The following is a 19,507-nucleotide window of genomic DNA, read 5'->3' as shown; positions in this document are numbered from 1 at the left end:
TAAACACACATAAACCTTTGCACTAGAATTAAGCTTTTTAACAGAAAACGGTCATGAGAGAAAAAGGTCATGAAACCAAAGTTTTACAGCTCTCACTCAGGCATGTAAAAATACTAATTAGCATTTATACCCCAATCTAGTAAAAGTAGTGCATTTTAAATTTTGGAAACCTCGCATATTGTGAGGTTTATTATATTTATTTATTATTACATTTATAATATTATTTATCATCATTATACATTCCTGCATAGCCTGACTCTTTCTCAAGGACATCTTACTATGACAACTCATTCCTCTGGGAATTCAACTCTTATGCTCTGTAACAACCAAACTATGTTCCTCCACATGAACTATTCAGTCATGTTTCAACAGCAGATGAGTTTTTATTCTTATAAAACAAACACCTGCTCATGTAAAAAAATTCCCTCATGAATCTTTATTCACCTGATACAGACAGCCTAAAGCAGACTGTACTGTAATTCATGCAACTGGTCTCTGCTATGCACTCGAACAAGCATGTCTTGGGCTTGAAAGTCCAAAATGTAAGACTCTTAACTGCTCCTAAAATTAGGGTTTAGGAAACAGATGGAGCCTGTTCATATGAAAATCACAACCTGTTCATATGAAAATCTAGAACTCAAAAAACCTTAAGAAGTATTTCTGGATGTATTGTTCCCTCCAAATAACATTCCAAGCCAAGCCTCTTCAGCTGAATCTATCAGTTTGCTTTTTAAAAAGAACTGAGTATTGTCATATTCAATACCAGGGACCAGAGATTTGACATACTGAATAAAAAGTAACAGAAGAATTTGAAATTATAGTGTAAGGAAAGCGATGCAGCAGTTTTGATACATGAGAAATTTTAATGAGGAAAATAAAAATGTTCTGCTGCAAGATCCCCCCTCATTTTCAGCAGGACCCTCTGTGAAAAAACTGCCAGTACACCATGTTTAGACTTGTATCTTGCCAGCAAGCTTCTCAGGTACTTTGCATTCAAACCACATCATATCAACAAAATAGATCCCAAAAGTCCCTACTATCTTCTATACTGTCTGCATCACCCAGAACATATTACTAGCTCCGTGCTAATAGTTTTTTGTACATCCCCCCCCTTACCCATGTGTTCATGCCATCATCTTCCTGCCTTAAATCTAACCACTCCGTATAGCTTGTCCTTCACCCTTCTCCTATAAGGCAGTTGCTTCTTCTCTCTTCCACGTCCCCATTTGCTTTGCTCTTAACAAACCTGTCTCATTCCAAACACAGCAGAGAACTTACTTCTTAATGACCGAAAGTAACGCAATGGAAGCACAGGAGATGGATCATCTATTCTCTAACCCTGACTCCTTGAGAAACTGCAGAGAACATTCCACTCTCCTTAGCAACCAGTCTGTGGAAACTAAGCAATACCCTGCACAGACAGACTGTTGAGGAATTAATTGCTAAACAGTAGCAAGTTTGTATTATATACATGTAAAAATATTTTTCTTAAGATCACTAATTTCACTAAGCTGACGTAGATTCTGTGGACCAATGCCACAAATGCCCCTTAAAACCAAAGGACCATGCACTGTATTTCAGGTTAATCCTCTAATGTCAAAAGAGTTAATACTACATTAAAACAAAGGGCAATATGACTTTTTTTTCCTGAAGTATAATGAAACTTTGGAAATATTCCTAGGGGTTTGGTTTGGTTTTTTTTTTTTTTCTTCTTTTAACTTGATTGTTTGGGTTTTATTTATTTGTCCAGGAAAGAGAAACCAACTTTTACAATCATGGGACATGATGCTCTTCCTTGTGTACTTTTCACAGATCACAGAATGGTTATGGTTGAAAGGGACCTCTGGACATCACCTCATTCAACCCCTGTCCCTCAAGCAGGGCCACCCAGAGCCAGTTTCCCAGAACCATGTCCAAGACACTTCTGAATATCTCTAAGGACAGAGACTCCACAGCCTCCCTCAACAACCTGTGCCAGTGCTCAGACATCCTCACAGTAAAAAAAGCGTTTTCTGATGTTGAGAGGGAACCTCCTGTATTTCAAGTTGTGCCCATTGCCTCTGGTCCCATCACTGCACATCACTGAAAAGAGTCTGGCACTGTCCTTTTGCACCCTCCTCTCAGGTGGGTGTACACATCAGTTAAGATCCCCCTAAGCCTTCTCTTCTCCAGGCTGAATGGTCCCTGCTCTCTCAACCTTTCCTCTTTTCATCATCTTCCGGCCTCTCCATTGGACTCTCCTCAGCATGTCCAATGTCTCTCTCATAACAACTGGACCCATCACTCCAGCTGTGGCCTCACCAGTGCTGAGCAGAGGAGAAGGATCACCTCCCTCAATCTGCTGGCAACACTCCTAATGCAGCCCAGGATACCATGGCCTTCTTTGTAGCAAGGGCATATAAGTCGTTCACCATCAACCTGGTGTCCGCCGGGACCCCCAGGGCTTTTTCTGCGAAGCTTCTTCCTCATATGGTCAGATGCCAGCCTGCACTGGTGCCCAGGGGCTGTTCCTCTCCAGGTGCAGGACTTTACATTTCCTCTGGTTGAACTATATCAGATTCCCATCATCCCATTTCTCCAGCATGTTGAGGTTCCTCTGGATGGCAGCACAACCCTCTAGTGCATCAGCCACTCCTCCTCAGTTTTGTTTCATCAGGAAATTTCCTGACGGTACACTCTACCCCAAACATTAATGAAGATGTTAAACAGGACTGGACCCAGTATTGACCCCTGCGGTACATGACCAGTTACTGGCCTTCAACTAAACTTTGTGCCACTCACCATCACCCTCTGGGCCTCAATATTCAGTCAGTTTTCAATCCACCTCATTTCTTTTACCTATAAAAATCTGAAATCCTGAAGATTCTGTGAAAGCAAAATAGAAAGTTCCTACCTAGCACTCAAGCAAGTTATTCATGGTCAAGAATCTTTTGCTTCCGAGGAGACAGCAGTTCTTTTTATGCCCTAAGAGGTGTTATATACTCCTTAACCCGCAGAAAAATACAGGAGGGGCCAAGAATTACTGCCTCCACGTAAGCAAGTTACCTATCTGGTTGCCTTCACAAACCAGTGGTTCCCCCACCAGCAGGGACTTTTCTTCACTAAGTGTACCTATGTTATAGGTATGTGAGACACTAACTCCTGATTCATCTACTAAAGGTGGAAAATAAGGGACTTTGGGGATATTTTCCCCCAAGATCACCTCTCAAAAAACACTTCGTATCATAACAAATACAGTATTTTCCTCTGTATCTTTCTCTGGTAGAATCACCATTCTGAGACAGAGTTCATTTGGAGAGTGGGAAAGTCTTATTAAAGACAGAGAGAAAAGTAAAAAAAAAGCCAGAATAAACATTTCAGATAATTCAACTGAAAAATAAAAAACTACCTCTAAAAATAAAAGTGGAAAACAACCTTAGCAATAGTAATTGCTATCTGCAGCAAGTCTTAATAGCCAACACTACGCAAAAGATAAAACCACATAACTTCAGGTGAAATGATACACTTGGAAGTATGCAGTTAAATAGCTGCTTTTACCTGAGCAACTGTCCTCATCATCAGAGATGGGCACCTCCCTTTTCAACAGCATTTCCAACTCTTCAGTTTCAGCCACATCAACAGGTCTCTCTCCATGTTTATTGGCTTGAAATGGATTCCCACCATGTCTAAGCAACAGCTTCACAATCTGCAGCATTAAATAGATTAACTTTTAGGTTTTCCATGTGTTAGTTGACCAGCATAAAAATCTTCTGTTGCACACAAAATGTGAGTAACATGATACACAATCCTAACTCCTACCTATGAAACTGAGACCGGGAAGCAAGACTTCAGCAACTAGAATGCCAAGTCCAGGTACACACAGTCTGCTCATTAGAAGAAGTAAAGGGGAAGATTTCTGTTACACAGACACAGCATCAGTACAAAGGAAGACAACAGTGGGCTTTTGTTCTTGCTGTTCTAGCGTTTCTTCATACAATTTATCTGGTTCCTCACCTACCAAGCTCTCTACTCCTCTGCACTTGATTCACCTTCTTGCTCCAAATTTCATAGCACTAAACTGTGTGGAACAGGAAAAGTTTTACAAGTAGCAGTACTATTGGTTTCTAAGGCATTTCCAAAAATACCTGAGAGAGATTCAAGCATATTTTTGGAGGAACAAGCTACCTCCAACCCCAACTGCATAGCATACATCAAAGTCATCAATTTCTCTATCATGAAGGCCAAGAAATTGTTAATGTTACAATGACACCAAGGCCACTCCATTTTCAGCACAGTATCCAGTCCTATGTGTTAAGAATGTAGAAATTCATCAGACAGTGATATCTTAACAGGTAACTTCAAAATTATTCTGATACATAATGTCAGTGAGATGGTCACAGACACCTATACTGAGACCAAACAAGCAAGAGGTCCTGCTCTCCAAAACTTTGCTACAACTTCATGCAACTTTGATCTGATGACCAACTTTTGTTTAGATACCTATAAGAAGCAGTTACTAAACAGTTAATTAAAAAAAAAATCACAATCAGATTATCGTAATTAATTTCTCTAGCTTTTCCAGAAAAAACTTTAAAATGGAACACCTTTTTTGGAAGGTGTACTTAATTTAAGGATGTTTTCTATTTTTTGCTTTACACAACACATCACACGTACAGTAATGAAATAGAAGAGATATAAAGGGAAATGGAGTAATTTCTGCATCTTATTTGCAGAAATCAAGAAAAAATTTATAAATTAATGTAAATTATCTACAGTGCTTCATTTCTTTACGTGTTCATTGGTAAATTTTAAAAAAAATACTAAGAATATATATATCAATTCTCTATTTCAATGCCATAAACAATATATTAAAATAAATATTGGATATATATCCTTGAATATTTCTAAATATATATATATTACATACAAATCCACAATATACTGTTTGGAGACATTTTTGTTTTGAGAATTCTATACAGTAGAAGTCTCTCAGAAAAAGTCATTAAAAAACTAAAGGTGAAACCTTTAAATATTTAAGAAAACAGATACTGGTAGAAAATATCTGGCAATAGAAATCAAATGAAAAGCAAGACAAAACAAAGACAATCAGAGCAAGTTTAAGATGCTCCCAAAACACCAGAAGCAGAATTATAAAACCATATGACTGCAATGAGGACAGTTAGAATTTGTTCTAAAGACTGAGCATTTCAAACCAGGTATTTACTACATAGAACTTACATTTCTATGTCCACTGCTAGCAGAATCGTGAAGTGGAGTATCATCATCCAAGCCCTGTGTGTTCACATCGGCTCCTGCTGCTATCAGGACTTTGGCAACATCGTAGTAACCAACATTACAAGCTTCATGCAGTGGTGTCCAACCTGTAGAGAAGAGTAGTAAGTTTAAGACTGAAAGGTCCAAGATTTAAGTCTGGGTTTTTTCTCCTGTGCTATATGTCTCTATTGCCTCTAAACATTTCAAAATACACTCACAATGTGAGTAATGCTGTCCATCTGATGAACGACACACGCTTTATCAACTTAAAATCTCATGTCATGCCAAATTCCAGATTTTTCTGTGATTAAATTGAACACTGAAATTGCTAATCAAACAGTAAAAGATGAAATCTGGAACATAATCCCTAGGTTAAACATGTTAGAATTTCTTTGACTAGTGAACATTTGAACAGTGTTAGGGATATATATAAATAACATTATTCTGTATGGAAACTGTTTGAAAACCCCACTACTGGAAAGAATAAGTATGGGAAATTACTATAACCAGCGCTCCTTTGGAGGTACTGAACAGGTACTAGGAATCACTAACAACATTCAGCAGCTTAATAGTAAGGTATTAATAAACACTGGCAGAGAACTTACTCTTGGTATTTCCTAGAACACCACTCATTTTTTTCAATTTTGATTTCCACATTGATAATCTGGAGTTCAGTGCTCATTTTCTATAGCAGAGCCTCAACTGAAGATGACAACCAACCTGCACATGCAATATTCCTTACCTCAGTTTCCTCTCCCAAACTTGATGACTTCTACTTCATAGCTAACCTGAACTAGTCTGCTGTTGATGCCTTCTCAAAGCCCAGTTCTGGGGAGGCATTCAGCTTTTGTTTCCAACAAAACCAGTGCAAGTCTGGAAGAGTTCACTCATGTTAACTCTGTGTTTAATTAGTAGTGATCTTGTACATCCATGAAAAGGAGGTACAAGAAACTCCTAATTTATCTAATCCCTCAGTAATGTGATTTTTCACCTTCATCTTTCACTCAACTTCCCAGCTGTCACTCATTTAAATAAAGAAAAAAAAAAAAAGCTTCTAAGTTATTCTACAGCAAAACACTTCTTTCTGATCTTCATACACTGAATTTCCTCTCCAATCATCACATGGGTCACTCACTTACAACATTGCCTGGCTACCACCTCCTTTTTGACACTTTCTTGTCATTTCCCTTTTTGCACTCACCCAACATGATGACCCTCTTCTGGCTCTCAGCCCTCTGATCCCTATCTTTTTTGTCTTGTTAATTCTCTCCGTAATTCATTCTTCTCCATGTTTTACTGCTTTGCTTTTCCATCCTATCACAATGTCCAGCCTGCCAACTCTAGTCCTGGCTTGCTCTCAACATCTGTTTCCTTTACTCTTGTTCTCACATGGCAGTATCATTCTGGCAGATATCCCACAAGCAGGGTTACTTCCTCCATTACTAATTCATTTTCTGCTCCTCTAGTTCTGCCAAATTCTTAGCTAAAAAACTCTTAATTCTCTAAACTTCACTGCATCCTAAATTCTTACTCTTCTCCACTCATGACTCACTGCTTCGATCCTCCCCCTCTTCTTGACTTCTTCCTCTGCACAGGATTTTGAAGCTCAGCCACCTCTGCTTCTCACTTTGGATTACCAATGGAGAAGTATCTCAACTTGATCCCAAACACCTCCTCCAGAGTTTTGAATTACTTGTTCCCAACAGATTCTCACAACCAGTCCTCAAGTCATTGTCCTTCTGTATTAGGTCAGGCTGGGATGAAGCTACAAAGCTAACTTCCTTCAGAGCCGCCCATACAGTGCTGAGCATTGCATTTGGGGCTGAAACAGTAGTCACAACACACCAGTGTTTCAGCTACTGCTGAACAGTGCTTGTACAGAGTCATGGTTTTCTCTCTCCCTCCTCCTGCACAAGAGGCTGGGAGGGGACATAGCCAGGACAGCTAACCCTAACTGCCCCAAAGGTATATTCCACACCACGTGATGCCATGGTTAGCAATAAAAGCTCAGCGAAAGGAGAAGGAAGGAGGGATGTTTGTAGGTAATGGTGTTCGTTTTTCCAAGCAACCATTACACCTGCTGAAGTCCTGCTTCCTGGGAAGCGACTGAATGTTTGACTGCTGGAGGGGAGTAGTGAATGAATTTTTCTTTTTCTTTTGCTTGCACATACAGCTTTTGCTTTGCTTATTTAAATGGTCTTTAAATCGACCCACATGGGATTTTTTCCACCTTATTTTCTCCACCTGCCCTGTTGAGGAGAAGTACAAGAGCAGCTGCGGGGGTGTCTGGCAGCCAGCCAAGGTTAACCCACCATATCATCTCTTGAAACATTTCTATTCTCCCTGTGATTTCTATGGGCCTGTCTTCCCCTGAGCCTCCCCCTCTTTTTCTAAAATTGCTCTTGTCAACAAGTTCTTCTCATCTCTCCTCTCAAATTCCTGAAGATCCTGCCATGTTCTACTTCTGCTTCCTTTCTTCCACTACATGCCAGCCCTGGTCAGCCTCATCTTCAAATACAAATTCAACTACTCTCTGCAAACTGAGAAATTACTGATCTGTTTCTTACCTAAAATCAAGACTTCAGTTCATCTCATTAATATCTTCTCTTGTGTCAAGTTTGAGCAGACAACTAATTATGCCATATAGTTCTTAGTTTCTCCCACATGGGCCTGCTACCTCAACTCATCCCAACCATTCCCAGTGAGAATGCAATTCTCACTATAACCATTCTGACCCATAAACCTAAAAATATTGTATATGTTAAACTTAATTTCAAGTTCATGAATCAGTGCTGAAATCACAGCAAATACTGACATATCAAAACTATCCTTGATCTAGCAGGACTAGATGGCAAGTGCAAACTTTCACCTGCTTTGGTGTACACTAGCTGTCCCAGTGAGAAGACAATGTACATTGCACTTTCACCATTACTAAACTTTGCATCTCCTCACATAGCCAACAATCCCACTGTCTGACTTTGCCCAGTATAATCCTACAAAGTTCAGCAACTGTGCACACATATTTCTGTAAACACCCGCCATGCAAAGGCCCTGGACACAAGTGAAACCTTCAGATATTAATAACGCTGTTCTAATAACACACTATGTACCGTAGAATCCCAGGACTACCACTGCCATTGGAAATAAAAAAAACGATTTGAGAATTTCTACTAAGTTATATTCTTTTCATTTCCACGTAACATGAACTGAAAGGAAAACTCTGTTAACAACTTCAGCATTTCTTTTAATTTATACAGTCAAGAGAACGTGTATGTATCAACTTACCTGCAAAATCTTTTACGTTCACATTTGCACCCAATCTGATTAGCTCCTTGACCTGTTTAACATCCCCTCGAATTGCTGCCATATGTAGAGGAGTTTCCCCTCGTTCATTTCTCTTGTTAACCTTGTCTTTTTGTCTTGAAGAAGAGGTTGGAGTTTTCTTTTGTGTTGGTGTTGTTTGTAAGGAATGATTTAAGGTGGAATCTACAAAGGAAGTTTTAAATGGTTGCTGTAGGTTAACTAAAATGAGGTGAAGTAGAAAGAGCATTCAAAGATGACAACAATATGTGAATAATTATATTTAAATAAAGGACATATTTGACACTTCCTATGTATAACACAATGCCTATTTTCAATGTGAAACAGGGCACTTTGCAAAATCTAACTATTTTTAAAGCAGGTTTCAAGGACAGAAAAAAAGGAAACAATTCATACAGAACAGTGTCTGAGAGGCAAAAATAATCAAAGGAAGAAAAGAAATGTTCCATTTTTACAGCTATCATATGCAAAGCTTTACACATAAATAGAGAAGGTCAAGAATTTTTCATCAAATTACTCATCCATGCAAAATAGTGTTTAACAGAACTATGGATAGTTAAAAAAACGTCAAAAAACCAAGGACTGTTGAAAAAATCATCAGGGATCACAATATTCTGACTGGGGCAGAATTAAACAGGCAGGAGGAAGAAAACTGTTAACTCTGTAAGATCACCTGGACTGTTGTCTCTTGCTGTCATCTGCATGAGAAGTGCCATCTGTTTGCGCTCTGACAGAGGATAACCAAAAAGAATGCTAACTGGTGCTGATTTCTTATTTCCAGCATCCTTCTTCATTTTCTTTTTCTCTGGACCTTCCTTCTCTGGAAATAGGAACATTTAAAAACTGAAACAGCTGTTCCATCAAAACATTTTTCTAGAAATAAAACAATCCTTTTAAGGTATGTAAACTGGTGAGTGGTGGCAGGTGATGAAAAACAGAAATTATACCTCCAATTTACTGCCTTTGTGTTAGTGTTGATTACCTGTTCTAATCATATTAGAAAAATAAGCTACTGAGTTGAAGCACTGAAAGCTGTAAGCAGGATTATTAAAAAATTCTAAAAGACAAAAAACTTGTTTTACAGCAGGAAGGCCTGTATACGTCACAACTTTAATTTTCAGAGATTAAAGTCAGGCACTTAAAACATTGTGTAAGATCAGCTGGTCAATTTTCAATCTTAAATACAGATCTGATACTACAATCTATTTCTACTTTTCTCAAGACACCACGTTAAAAATTAGGAAAAGACTTTCTAATATTGATATTTGCTAAGTAATTAGTCAAAAGATTGTTTCTCTCAAACTCATCCTGTTATTTCATCTTAAAGCAATTTCTTCTACAAAATTCAAATCCTTCAAAAACATACAGCTATTTTATATACATAACTTCTTTCCTTTTATCAATATTTATGGAAGTTGTTTAATGTTTCATGTTCAAGTTTTAAACCAGGAGCTAAAATTACACATCTGAATAAACAAGTCAGACACAAAACCAAAAAAATCCCCACCAAAACCAAGAAACCCTGTCATCTGCGAAGCAGAAAACCTTAAGAGGACTCCACTGAGGAAAACTTCACTGACCTTCTGCAGAGAGATAAAAATTACAAATGAGAAGCTTAAGTCCCTTTGAGGTTCCTAGTTACCATTTCATTTTCTCTACTTCTGCATTCTTCCTTGTTTCATTCATTTCCTCTCAACTCATTTTCTGACTTCCTAGCCTTCTCTAAATCTCGTCTTCTAGGCTTGATTACAGACACAAACTCTAGTAATGCAGTGCTCTTGAGGCACAGGAAGGCACATCAGTAGTTCTCATCTTGAATTCCACATAAGAAATACATAATTTTGCAGGCTAAACAACTGCAAGCAAGACTATTTAAAGAATGGAAAGCTACAGACCTACGTACATATCAAAGAAACCTCTATAACTTTATCCATCATATTTAAAAAGGAAACAAGATCTCTTTTACAGAAGCAACCAATTTTTTTAAACTACATGCATCTCAAGGTCCTGAATATCTAAACATGAATTCAATATCCAAATCAACACTTCTTGATAAAAGTATCCGCATAGGACAATAAAAAAAAAAACCCTATAACAAAATCGCATTTTCAACTTTTCACTGCGAATATGTTGTCCTCTCTTCAAGAATAATGTACAGCAAACTCTTTTATTGACTGACTTACTACTTCCATCAAAACAACACATTTCAGTTTGTCCAGCTTGATCTGCTGTTTCTTAGCTTATGCTATTTACTGGTCATGATTTTTTTCTTGAAAAACACATTTGTTTTCATTCTGAATTTTTCCTTACAACTTTATAGCTATACTCGGCTTGAAAAAATAATATATCAAAGAAAGTAAAATAAATCTTCCGATCATCTAGCTTTTACTTTTACAACAAACCTAAAAAAGTGTCAAGACTATAGCAGGTGCACCTGATAATCCTTTTACTGGAGTATGTCCTGTATAAGGCTGTGGCTTTTCCCCTCAAGATTTCTCATGCATATAACCTGGTTCTGAGCGTACAAGATAAAACAACACAGGAAAAAAGGAGTGGAAGGAAGCAAAACGAAGGGCGTAGGGCATACAAAACAAATTTTTATACATCAAATTTTTATACATCAATAAATAAATCAGTGCTCCAAGAATACCAACACACAGTACACTGACTAAACATTTAGGAAATTCAACTTTTTATCTATCCTTTATCTTGTGGTTGCAGAAAACTTTTCACAGCTGTGTACTTGATGTTTATACATTTTGAAGAGCAATAATAATATAAATAATAGAGAAATAATAATACAGGAATAACATCAGTTTAAGAAATTAAATTTAGATAGAATTTCATGTACAAAATTGACTGTTGAAGTCAATTACTTGGGTGGGGGTTTTTTTGTTTGGTTTTTGTTTTTTTGGTTTTTTTTGGTTTTTTTTAGATTTTGAGCATTTTGTTTTCAAAGTCTATGGAATCTTCTTTTATATTCAGATTATTGTCACTTTTTGGTGTTCTTCAGCAGTTACAAACAAAACATGAGGGAATTTTTCACTTGTTATTAAGAAAAAAAATTGACACTCTTCAAGTGACTTTATGTTCAATCATATTCATTAAATAAACTTCATAACATGCAGTCAAATCTATCTAGACAGTATCCTTCCAAATATTTTCCTTCTGCAACATAAGCTTTTCACCTAACGCTTTCAAAAATTATTTCAAAACAGTCAAGTTATGTGAAACTGTGATTTAGGAGCATTTGAGCACTTATTTGTAGCAGAGCTTAATGAAATCCATTCAGAGGACTTAAATGTTTTGGCACAAGAAACATCGAAGACGCTGGCAATTATTTTAGGACAACTTATGCATGACAGATCCTGAGGCAATCAATAATGTATCTAGGGTTTTTTGTTTGTTTGCTTGATTGTTGTTTCTTTTTCCTTATTTTATTTTTGTTTTTTAAAACTGGGTAATTTACAAATTCACAGTCAAATAATTTCTAAATGTTTAAGGAAACTAAATTATTAAATAATGTAACATATGGACTTCTCAAACCAAAAACATGCCAAACTAACAGCATATTTCATTTGGTAAAATAATCACCTTAGTGAATAAAGGAAATAAAGTTAAAAGACCAATTTTTGGGGCTCATGCTAGTCTGTTTTCATGTACAAGAATCCCATCACAGTCCAAATTGTAAGGAATAACAGGATTAATAGGACCACGTGAAGTTAAAATATGAACTGCTTGAAATAAGTGCTTCTAAGGAAGTTTTAAGACTGAAATCATATACAACAAAAGACTAATATGTTCATTGCTAACAACTGCAGAAGACAGGTCAAGGTGATCAGTTTTGCAGATGATGAAGCTGAGAAACAGAGTTATGGAGCTCTGTGTGATTATGGCAATCTGAATGAAGTTATTTTAAAGAGGAAACACATCATGACTGGCTGCTGCTTCCTGTCCTCAGGGAAAGAGAAATCTTAAAACGTCACGAAGAGACTTCACAACGCACTGAACAACGTAGAGATATCAAGGTACTATTGTGATACCCAATTAATCAAGTTTATGACATATTTATTTAACCAAACCAACAAAACACACATAAAACTGCCTCTGCTTTCCTGCCTCAAGCCCAAACAACAGTTAGAGGAACTTGTTATAGCTGAACAGTAAGCCCAAATCCATCAAGCAGTGTGTAAACGATCCCTTCAACAGCCCCACTAACCTCTGTAACTACGGGATGCACAAGCACAGGAATTGTGTTACTGTGATGTACCCATGCAACATTAAGAGGTCAGTCGTTTTGCTCTCCTGGATGTCAAGCAAGTGCTAAAAGAAGTATGACTGTGCCACTTTTGGACTACTTTAAAGACTGAAATTGAAGGGGTCAGAAAACAAAACCAAGATCCTCCTATAAACAGAAAATCTAGAAAACATAATTTCCAAGAAAGATCAACAAATTACCACATTATGTAATTGCAACTTGTTATTCTTCCTGAATAATCAACTGTGTAACAAGACTATCTTCACAATGAAAATATTTTTACGACCTGCAGTTGACCTGCAGGTATGTTTAATTATTATGAAAAATTCACTTTTCTCTCTTTAGACTAATAAGGTAGCGAAAGAAAACAAATCTGACCTTTGCAAGATCAACACTTGCCTGTTGTTTTTATTCTAATAATCACATTACAGGTCATTTGAGACTAATCAGACTTTTTTTTAAGTAGGCTAAAAACTGATGGCTTTTTAATCAAATTATAGTTTGGGATTGGGAGATTTCAAATCAGAGAATTTATTTTAAAAGGTATGAAAAATGTTTCTCCTTCCACCATCCAAACCATCAGTCTTAAAGTTTGCATGTAGACTCCTCCCTAAGATTTACTTATATCAAGGCTAAAGCTATACTGCAGTACAAACACATTTGTCTGCAATATGTATATACTGCATTAGTTTTTTGAGGTTGCTCTGACCAAAGAATGGAGATGTCATAACAGAGCCCTCAGTTTAGGCCTCTTCAGAAGGCCACAGGTCTCCTGGGACCCACACTATCTTTCAGACCTCTGCAGTCTTTGCAGCTACTGCAACCATCTCAACTGGCATTGCACGACTACCTTTAGGCCCACCTTTACGCAACTGGACTCAGTCCTAGTGGGTATGAAATTATTAGGAAAGTAACCTAAAGGCCAAATCTTTATTTAATGCTAATTTACTGCAGAGTTTCTTAGGGAAAAAAAAAAAGATTTACATTTAAATTTAGACAAAGAAGTGGGCTATAATTGTTCTAGACTCTTACAGGACACTACAAATGCTCTTTGATTTCAGTCTTGCCAAAACTGACTGAGTGTAAAATGTACTTTATGTATACTGTTGCAGATATCAATTTTTTTTTAAAAAGTATTTTTACATAAAGTTAACATTCAGTTTGGCTGTCTGTGATCATTATCACTTACCATTTTTAGCCAAGACCTGAAACAAAGAGAGTCCACCAGGAAAAGGAGAAAGAGGTGAATTGCAGGGGGAATTTTTACAAAAATAAGCGAAACCCCCAAAATCTTAGTTTATGAAAGACTGTGGAGATAGAACCAAGACAGATCTAATGATGTAAGTTCACAAAACTAGGTATCCCCATTCTTTGTCTGATTTACATGACTCAACAGGATGAAACCTAATTATCATGGGGTTTCTACAATCAGCTAGTGAACCTATCACGTATCTTGGGGATAAACTATTTATTAAACTATTGATTAAATTTTTTATCCTAGAGCTACCTTTTATGGCATCTTTTTGTTTACTCAGACACAATTTCAAAGACCATATATCTTTAAAATAATCTAAAAATCAAACTCAAAGGTCATATAAACTGATACAGAGCAACTATTTACCAAAAGTCGTAAGACAATTTTGCTATTCTGAACTCTGAAAAAAGCATATTGGAAGGCTATTAAAACTCAATCTATTGGAAAAGGATAAAATGCATCCTTAAACTGTAACGGAGAGTGGGAAGAATGTAGCAGTAGCACATGTTTTTTTCAAGTCTTTTCAATTCTGAATTGCATACACAACCTTTAACCTTTTTTTTTGAATACCAGTACAGATTGTCACAACCTCTAAGAAGAGGGCTTTTATTTTTTAGCACTACTAGCTGATAAGAAGCTTTCCATCACCTCTTCTTTTTCCCCCTCTGTTTCCGATTACATTCTCATCTCCAAAAACTTTCTTCCTTCTCAACATTTGTCATTTTCGGTACATGATTATCAGGGAGACAGTTCAGTCAGAGGTAACAGTTTAGTTTACTGATATCAAAGTTTTTCCATGTACATTGCCAAGTTTGTGTCAGAAGTAGCGCTGCATTTCATGATCACTGATGTCAGCCCTAATCCACGTCAGTAACAAACTTGGCACAATCTAAATGCTTAATTCTCACCAGTCTAATCTAATTAATTAGGTACAGAATCAGCATTATAGGAACAGTTTTTCACCCTAATAATACTCCTGCTCTAAAGTTTCTGGAAAGCTTACGTACTAAGTTTTTCCCCCATGAAACAAGGCAGTTGCTCTTACCTCCTTGCCTCAGCAGAAATGAAACACACAACAAGTCGTGATGTTTACTACTGTTACATTAACTATTTCTTGCCCCTACTTGAACTGTTCATTTCATCTCCCTGCTACAGTTTGCAACAAAAAAGATTTTGTAGCTTAAGCACTGTCTTGTGGTGTGTGTCTAAGTGCCTAGAGTCATCAATCTTGTTTGTGGCAACTGTAACACTACATGCTATAGCAAGAGGCACACAGAAAATTGCTTTACCTTAAAAGACGCTGTGACAATGACTTATTTAAAGTTGATGGGGTGGGGAGAGATGATAAAAGATTTTCAACAAAGAAAACATTTGACAAATGCTAAATATTACATCTACATATATTTATTTTCATTATGATAAATAGTTATGGACTAATACCAAGCAAAAAACTTAATAAAGCAGATGCTGGGAACATACTCCTAATTTACACATGGCCTTTTAAGAATCAAGTGTTATCATGAATAGTAAGACTCTAGAATGCTGTAAAACCACTGAAAACAGATCTAAAGCCAAGAGTATTGTTTTGTAATATGACTATTTCAAATTTGGATTTCTTACCATATTCTCTTTACAGTAACAAAAGCATGTATGTATTATCCAGGAGCCAAATCTTCTGCATGAAATCAATCCTGGACAATAATTAAACACGTACTGAGGCATATACTTCTATCTTGCATTTAACTGTAAGCATATTAAGGGAAGTGCTTATTTATGAAAATATTAAAATGTACAGTAAGTGCTATATAAAAAACTGTTGTACTGAGCCTTTTGAGAAATTTGGGGAACATGCCTTCTGGTGGCCTTCCAGAGGGCATGGGTTTTTTTTGGTTACCAACAGAACTATTACTGAACAATGACACAGACAACGATACATCTAAACTCAGAGATAACTGTACTCTTGGAATATATCCAGATCTCTTCATCTTGATTTGAAAAGAGCCATGTTAAGAATGCTATTTTGAAATCTTGAAATCAGTTTTAATAGAATAAGCTTAAGCTACAAAAATCTACTAGCCTGTGCACAAAAGGTATCCTGAAGAGAGAGATCACAGGAACTTAAACTGAAAGAAAAGTGTGCTCTCCATGGTTAGTTTGGATAGCTCCATAATCTAGCAACCTTTTCTTTTACATGGAGGACAGTACACCTACCAATCTTTCCCACTCTCCTTCCCCCAAAAAACAGGTATTTACAGATTTTTTCATCAGTTTACTAATTTAAACAATGGACCTCTAGAGATGACAATGAAAAGAAAGATTAATTATCAAAATAGAAGCAAAAGAATGAGGTTAGGAAGCAACTGGAAAATGTAGATAAACTATGGAGGCATGCTGGCTGTTGCTAATGACAAGGTGAAAGCCCATCAGACTGAGATGCAACAATCAGAAGCAAGCAAGCAACTTTTATACTTAGTATCCTTTTTAAAGGGAAAAAATAAATAAAAACCATAAGATACAATTAATTAAATTAGGATGTATTTTATCAACAAATAATTAGTTAAGGAAATAAAAAGGTTCTACCTGTGTCTGAATTGCGATCTTCATTTCTGGATGGACTAATAGTAAAAGGAAGTTTACGTTTCATGGAAGACTTTTCTTTCATCTCCTTCCCCACATCACTCCTATCCACTTTTGGAGTTTTGCTGTAGGATGCAATCTTGTCCTTGCTCTAATATAAATAAAAAGTATACTAAGTAATTTTTGCAAAAAGCAGAATAGACTTATAATGTATACAGACTGAAAAGACTATGTGAGAATGTATGTGCTTGTGTTTAAGTACGCATATTACAAAGTTTTTGAATAAACTTTTAAATTAATCTTAATAAAAGCAATCAATGTCATTTCTTTCTTTTATAAATTAGTAACTTCTAATTTAATTAGTGTTATTTCTACTTTTTGACATATTACTGTAGAACAGGTGTTCATTATTAGAGCCTTAATTAATAAGCAAAGGAACAACACATACTGAAAAAGAATTTTCTAAGTCTTGACAACCATCCCAATTTCCTTTCCTGACCAAAATGATCTCAGTAAAAGCACATTAAAAGCTCACACTGCAATTCAGACTGTGAATTCAACAAAAAAAAACCCTAACAACTTTCCCCTGCCTCCACCCCCACCCCGTAATCCATCCATACAAGAAGTCCCTTTCTATTTCAGCAACAAAAATAGTGTAGTGTTCAATTTTAGAAAATCTATGAAGAAACTTTTTAAACTCTTATCAAATTCAGAAAAAACAGGTACAAACTATTTGGATTTTTTAGTTATATAAATCTGGGGATTTTGGCTTATGAACCATATTTCAGAATAAACAGAGAAAAACCTTAACAGGCACAATATTAACTTGTGCCTGATTACTTTGCTAATATAGGAGGAAAGGATATAAAAGATACCAGGTTAGTGAGAAGACTGCTTGAGACAACCCTCTGCAAACCCCAATATTTTAGCCTACCAATCAAGATGCAATGCAGGGACATTTTTCTGTTTTCTGTTCATTACATGCTGCAGAAACACATTATCCAGCTGTGTCAGCTATCTCAACTCCACAGTTTTATATTATTCTTAACAGACGATCAGATGAAATCACTAATAAATTAATTACCTAAAGATAGAAGAACAACACACACTGACTTGCCAATCAGTGAAAACCAAAAGGCTGCTCCTTGGTACTTCTGAAGCAAGTAGTCAGAAGATTTATTCTGACTGAAGAAAAACTAGAAAATAACTCCAAGTAAAGGTGCTGTTCTCTAAGGCATCTTTCCTTTTTCTTTTCTTTTTTTTTTTTTTAAGAACAAACACAGGTATAACGATATCATCTGATGCTCTGAGTTTAAACTGTTGCCAAAAAGTCAGGCAGAAGTGATTACAAAAAGAACCTGCAAACTCTACAACCTTCAGAAGACAAACATCTCTACCAGGGAAACCACGAAGAAGGGATTAGTCTATATCAAGAGAATTCCTGAAGTATAAAGTTTGATGCCCCTAGAGAATACCTATCTTCACTCCAAGTTTAGAAACCCACAAAACTAAAACCCCAAACCAAAACACAGAATAAAACCCACACACCAAAAGCAAAGCCAACCCTCCTTCAAAACCCCAAAGGAAACAACCACCCTCCCATCCCCCCTTTTTCTTTTATGCTAGGACAAGAAAATCTAAAAATCTAAAACCTCTTAAGACTTCCCTAAGCCCTTGGAGATACAGTGGCTGTGGTATTACTTATGAAAGAAGCTAATTCACCCAACACAAGTCATCATTTGCAAATGCATCAATAAATTGACAAGAGCAGATCCAAACTCCATTAAGCCCTCTCCAATCTCTTCCACTATAGACACAAGTTTCTCACTTGAGTCCAATCTCACTGAGAGCTCTCTCACACCTTGCTCCAAACAATCCAATTATCTCTTATGTATGTAAATTTCCCCCAGTATGATAAAATGGCATAAAAGTTTTACTGCTTTCCCTAGAATATTATCTTATGTTAAGTATTATGCAGTAGAAAGGATCGATTAAAAATAATTTAAAATTCCTAAGCAGGAAACATTGGTTCCAACTTGTTCTGTAGAAAAAACCAAACTTTTTGCAGTTGGTAATCCTTAAAAAGAACCCCTTTTTTTGGGTACTCATCAGTAAAATACATTGGCAGGTGCTCACAAAGAGACACAAGCTGCTTAAATAATTTGATAGCTTTACATTTATTCTTATTCTTAAATTGCATATATTATTAAATTATGACTGACTCACTAGCTTTTGAATAATCACCGAATATAATTTTATGATGATCTAATTAGGATGAGACACAGCCCAAAATGCATACTTTCAGATAAATGAAGATATAGTGAAAATGGAAAAACAGGCTATACAGAGAATACAGAAACTGAAAAAAAAAAAAAAAAAAAAAGAGTATCTTGTTGCTTAGCTATCATGGAAATAAATATTCAGCCACCACCAATAGTGGACTTTCCAATCCAAAAGACACAATAAGTAGTCTTTACAAAGTCAATGTTATTTAGTATTTTCAGTGACAATGCTGAAATAGAGATACAATTAATTATGCAGATATCATCACAACTGGAACAGAAGAAGAAGGAAAGAGCACTGGCAAAGGGAAATCAAAATGACTAACCAACTTGAAAAGCAGCCTAAACACAAAACAAAACTGGAAAAGCCAGAATAAAAACCAGGTTCTATAAATGATAAAAACAATTAATCGTACAATCACAAAACGTCGTGTTAAAAGTTAGAAAACTCTTAATGGCCTTCTGGATCCAACTTCAAGTAAAGGAAGGCAAGAGGAAGCACCAAGCCCTGCAGGTTAGAACAGGCATTCCGTTTCAAAGAGTGAGAATTCACTGTTACAC

General features: G+C 36.4%; 1 protein-coding gene across 3 annotated transcripts in view; it reads right to left on the bottom strand.

Moving 5' to 3' along the window:
- ANKRD12 (ankyrin repeat domain 12) overlaps nt 1-19,507 on the bottom strand; it is a 58,808-nt gene that overhangs the window by 15,444 nt on the left and 23,857 nt on the right. Inside the window, exons 3-7 of one of the 3 annotated variants that reach the window (XM_064656794.1) lie at nt 16,668-16,815; nt 9,248-9,394; nt 8,539-8,739; nt 5,218-5,360; nt 3,538-3,685 (exon numbers count right to left, since the gene is read on the bottom strand). In XM_064656794.1, the coding sequence (XP_064512864.1) occupies nt 3,538-3,685; nt 5,218-5,360; nt 8,539-8,739; nt 9,248-9,394; nt 16,668-16,815 (787 nt within the window). Of the gene's footprint in view, nt 1-1,116; nt 1,313-3,537; nt 3,686-5,217; nt 5,361-8,538; nt 8,740-9,247; nt 9,395-16,667; nt 16,816-19,507 lie in introns of those variants that run through there. The other 2 variants (XM_064656804.1, XM_064656812.1) reach the window with 2 other exon arrangements.

Source organism: Pseudopipra pipra, chromosome 1 (genome assembly GCF_036250125.1).
Source record: "Pseudopipra pipra isolate bDixPip1 chromosome 1, bDixPip1.hap1, whole genome shotgun sequence".
NCBI lineage: Eukaryota > Metazoa > Chordata > Aves > Passeriformes > Pipridae > Pseudopipra > Pseudopipra pipra.
This window is presented reverse-complemented; position numbering and strand designations above follow the sequence as displayed.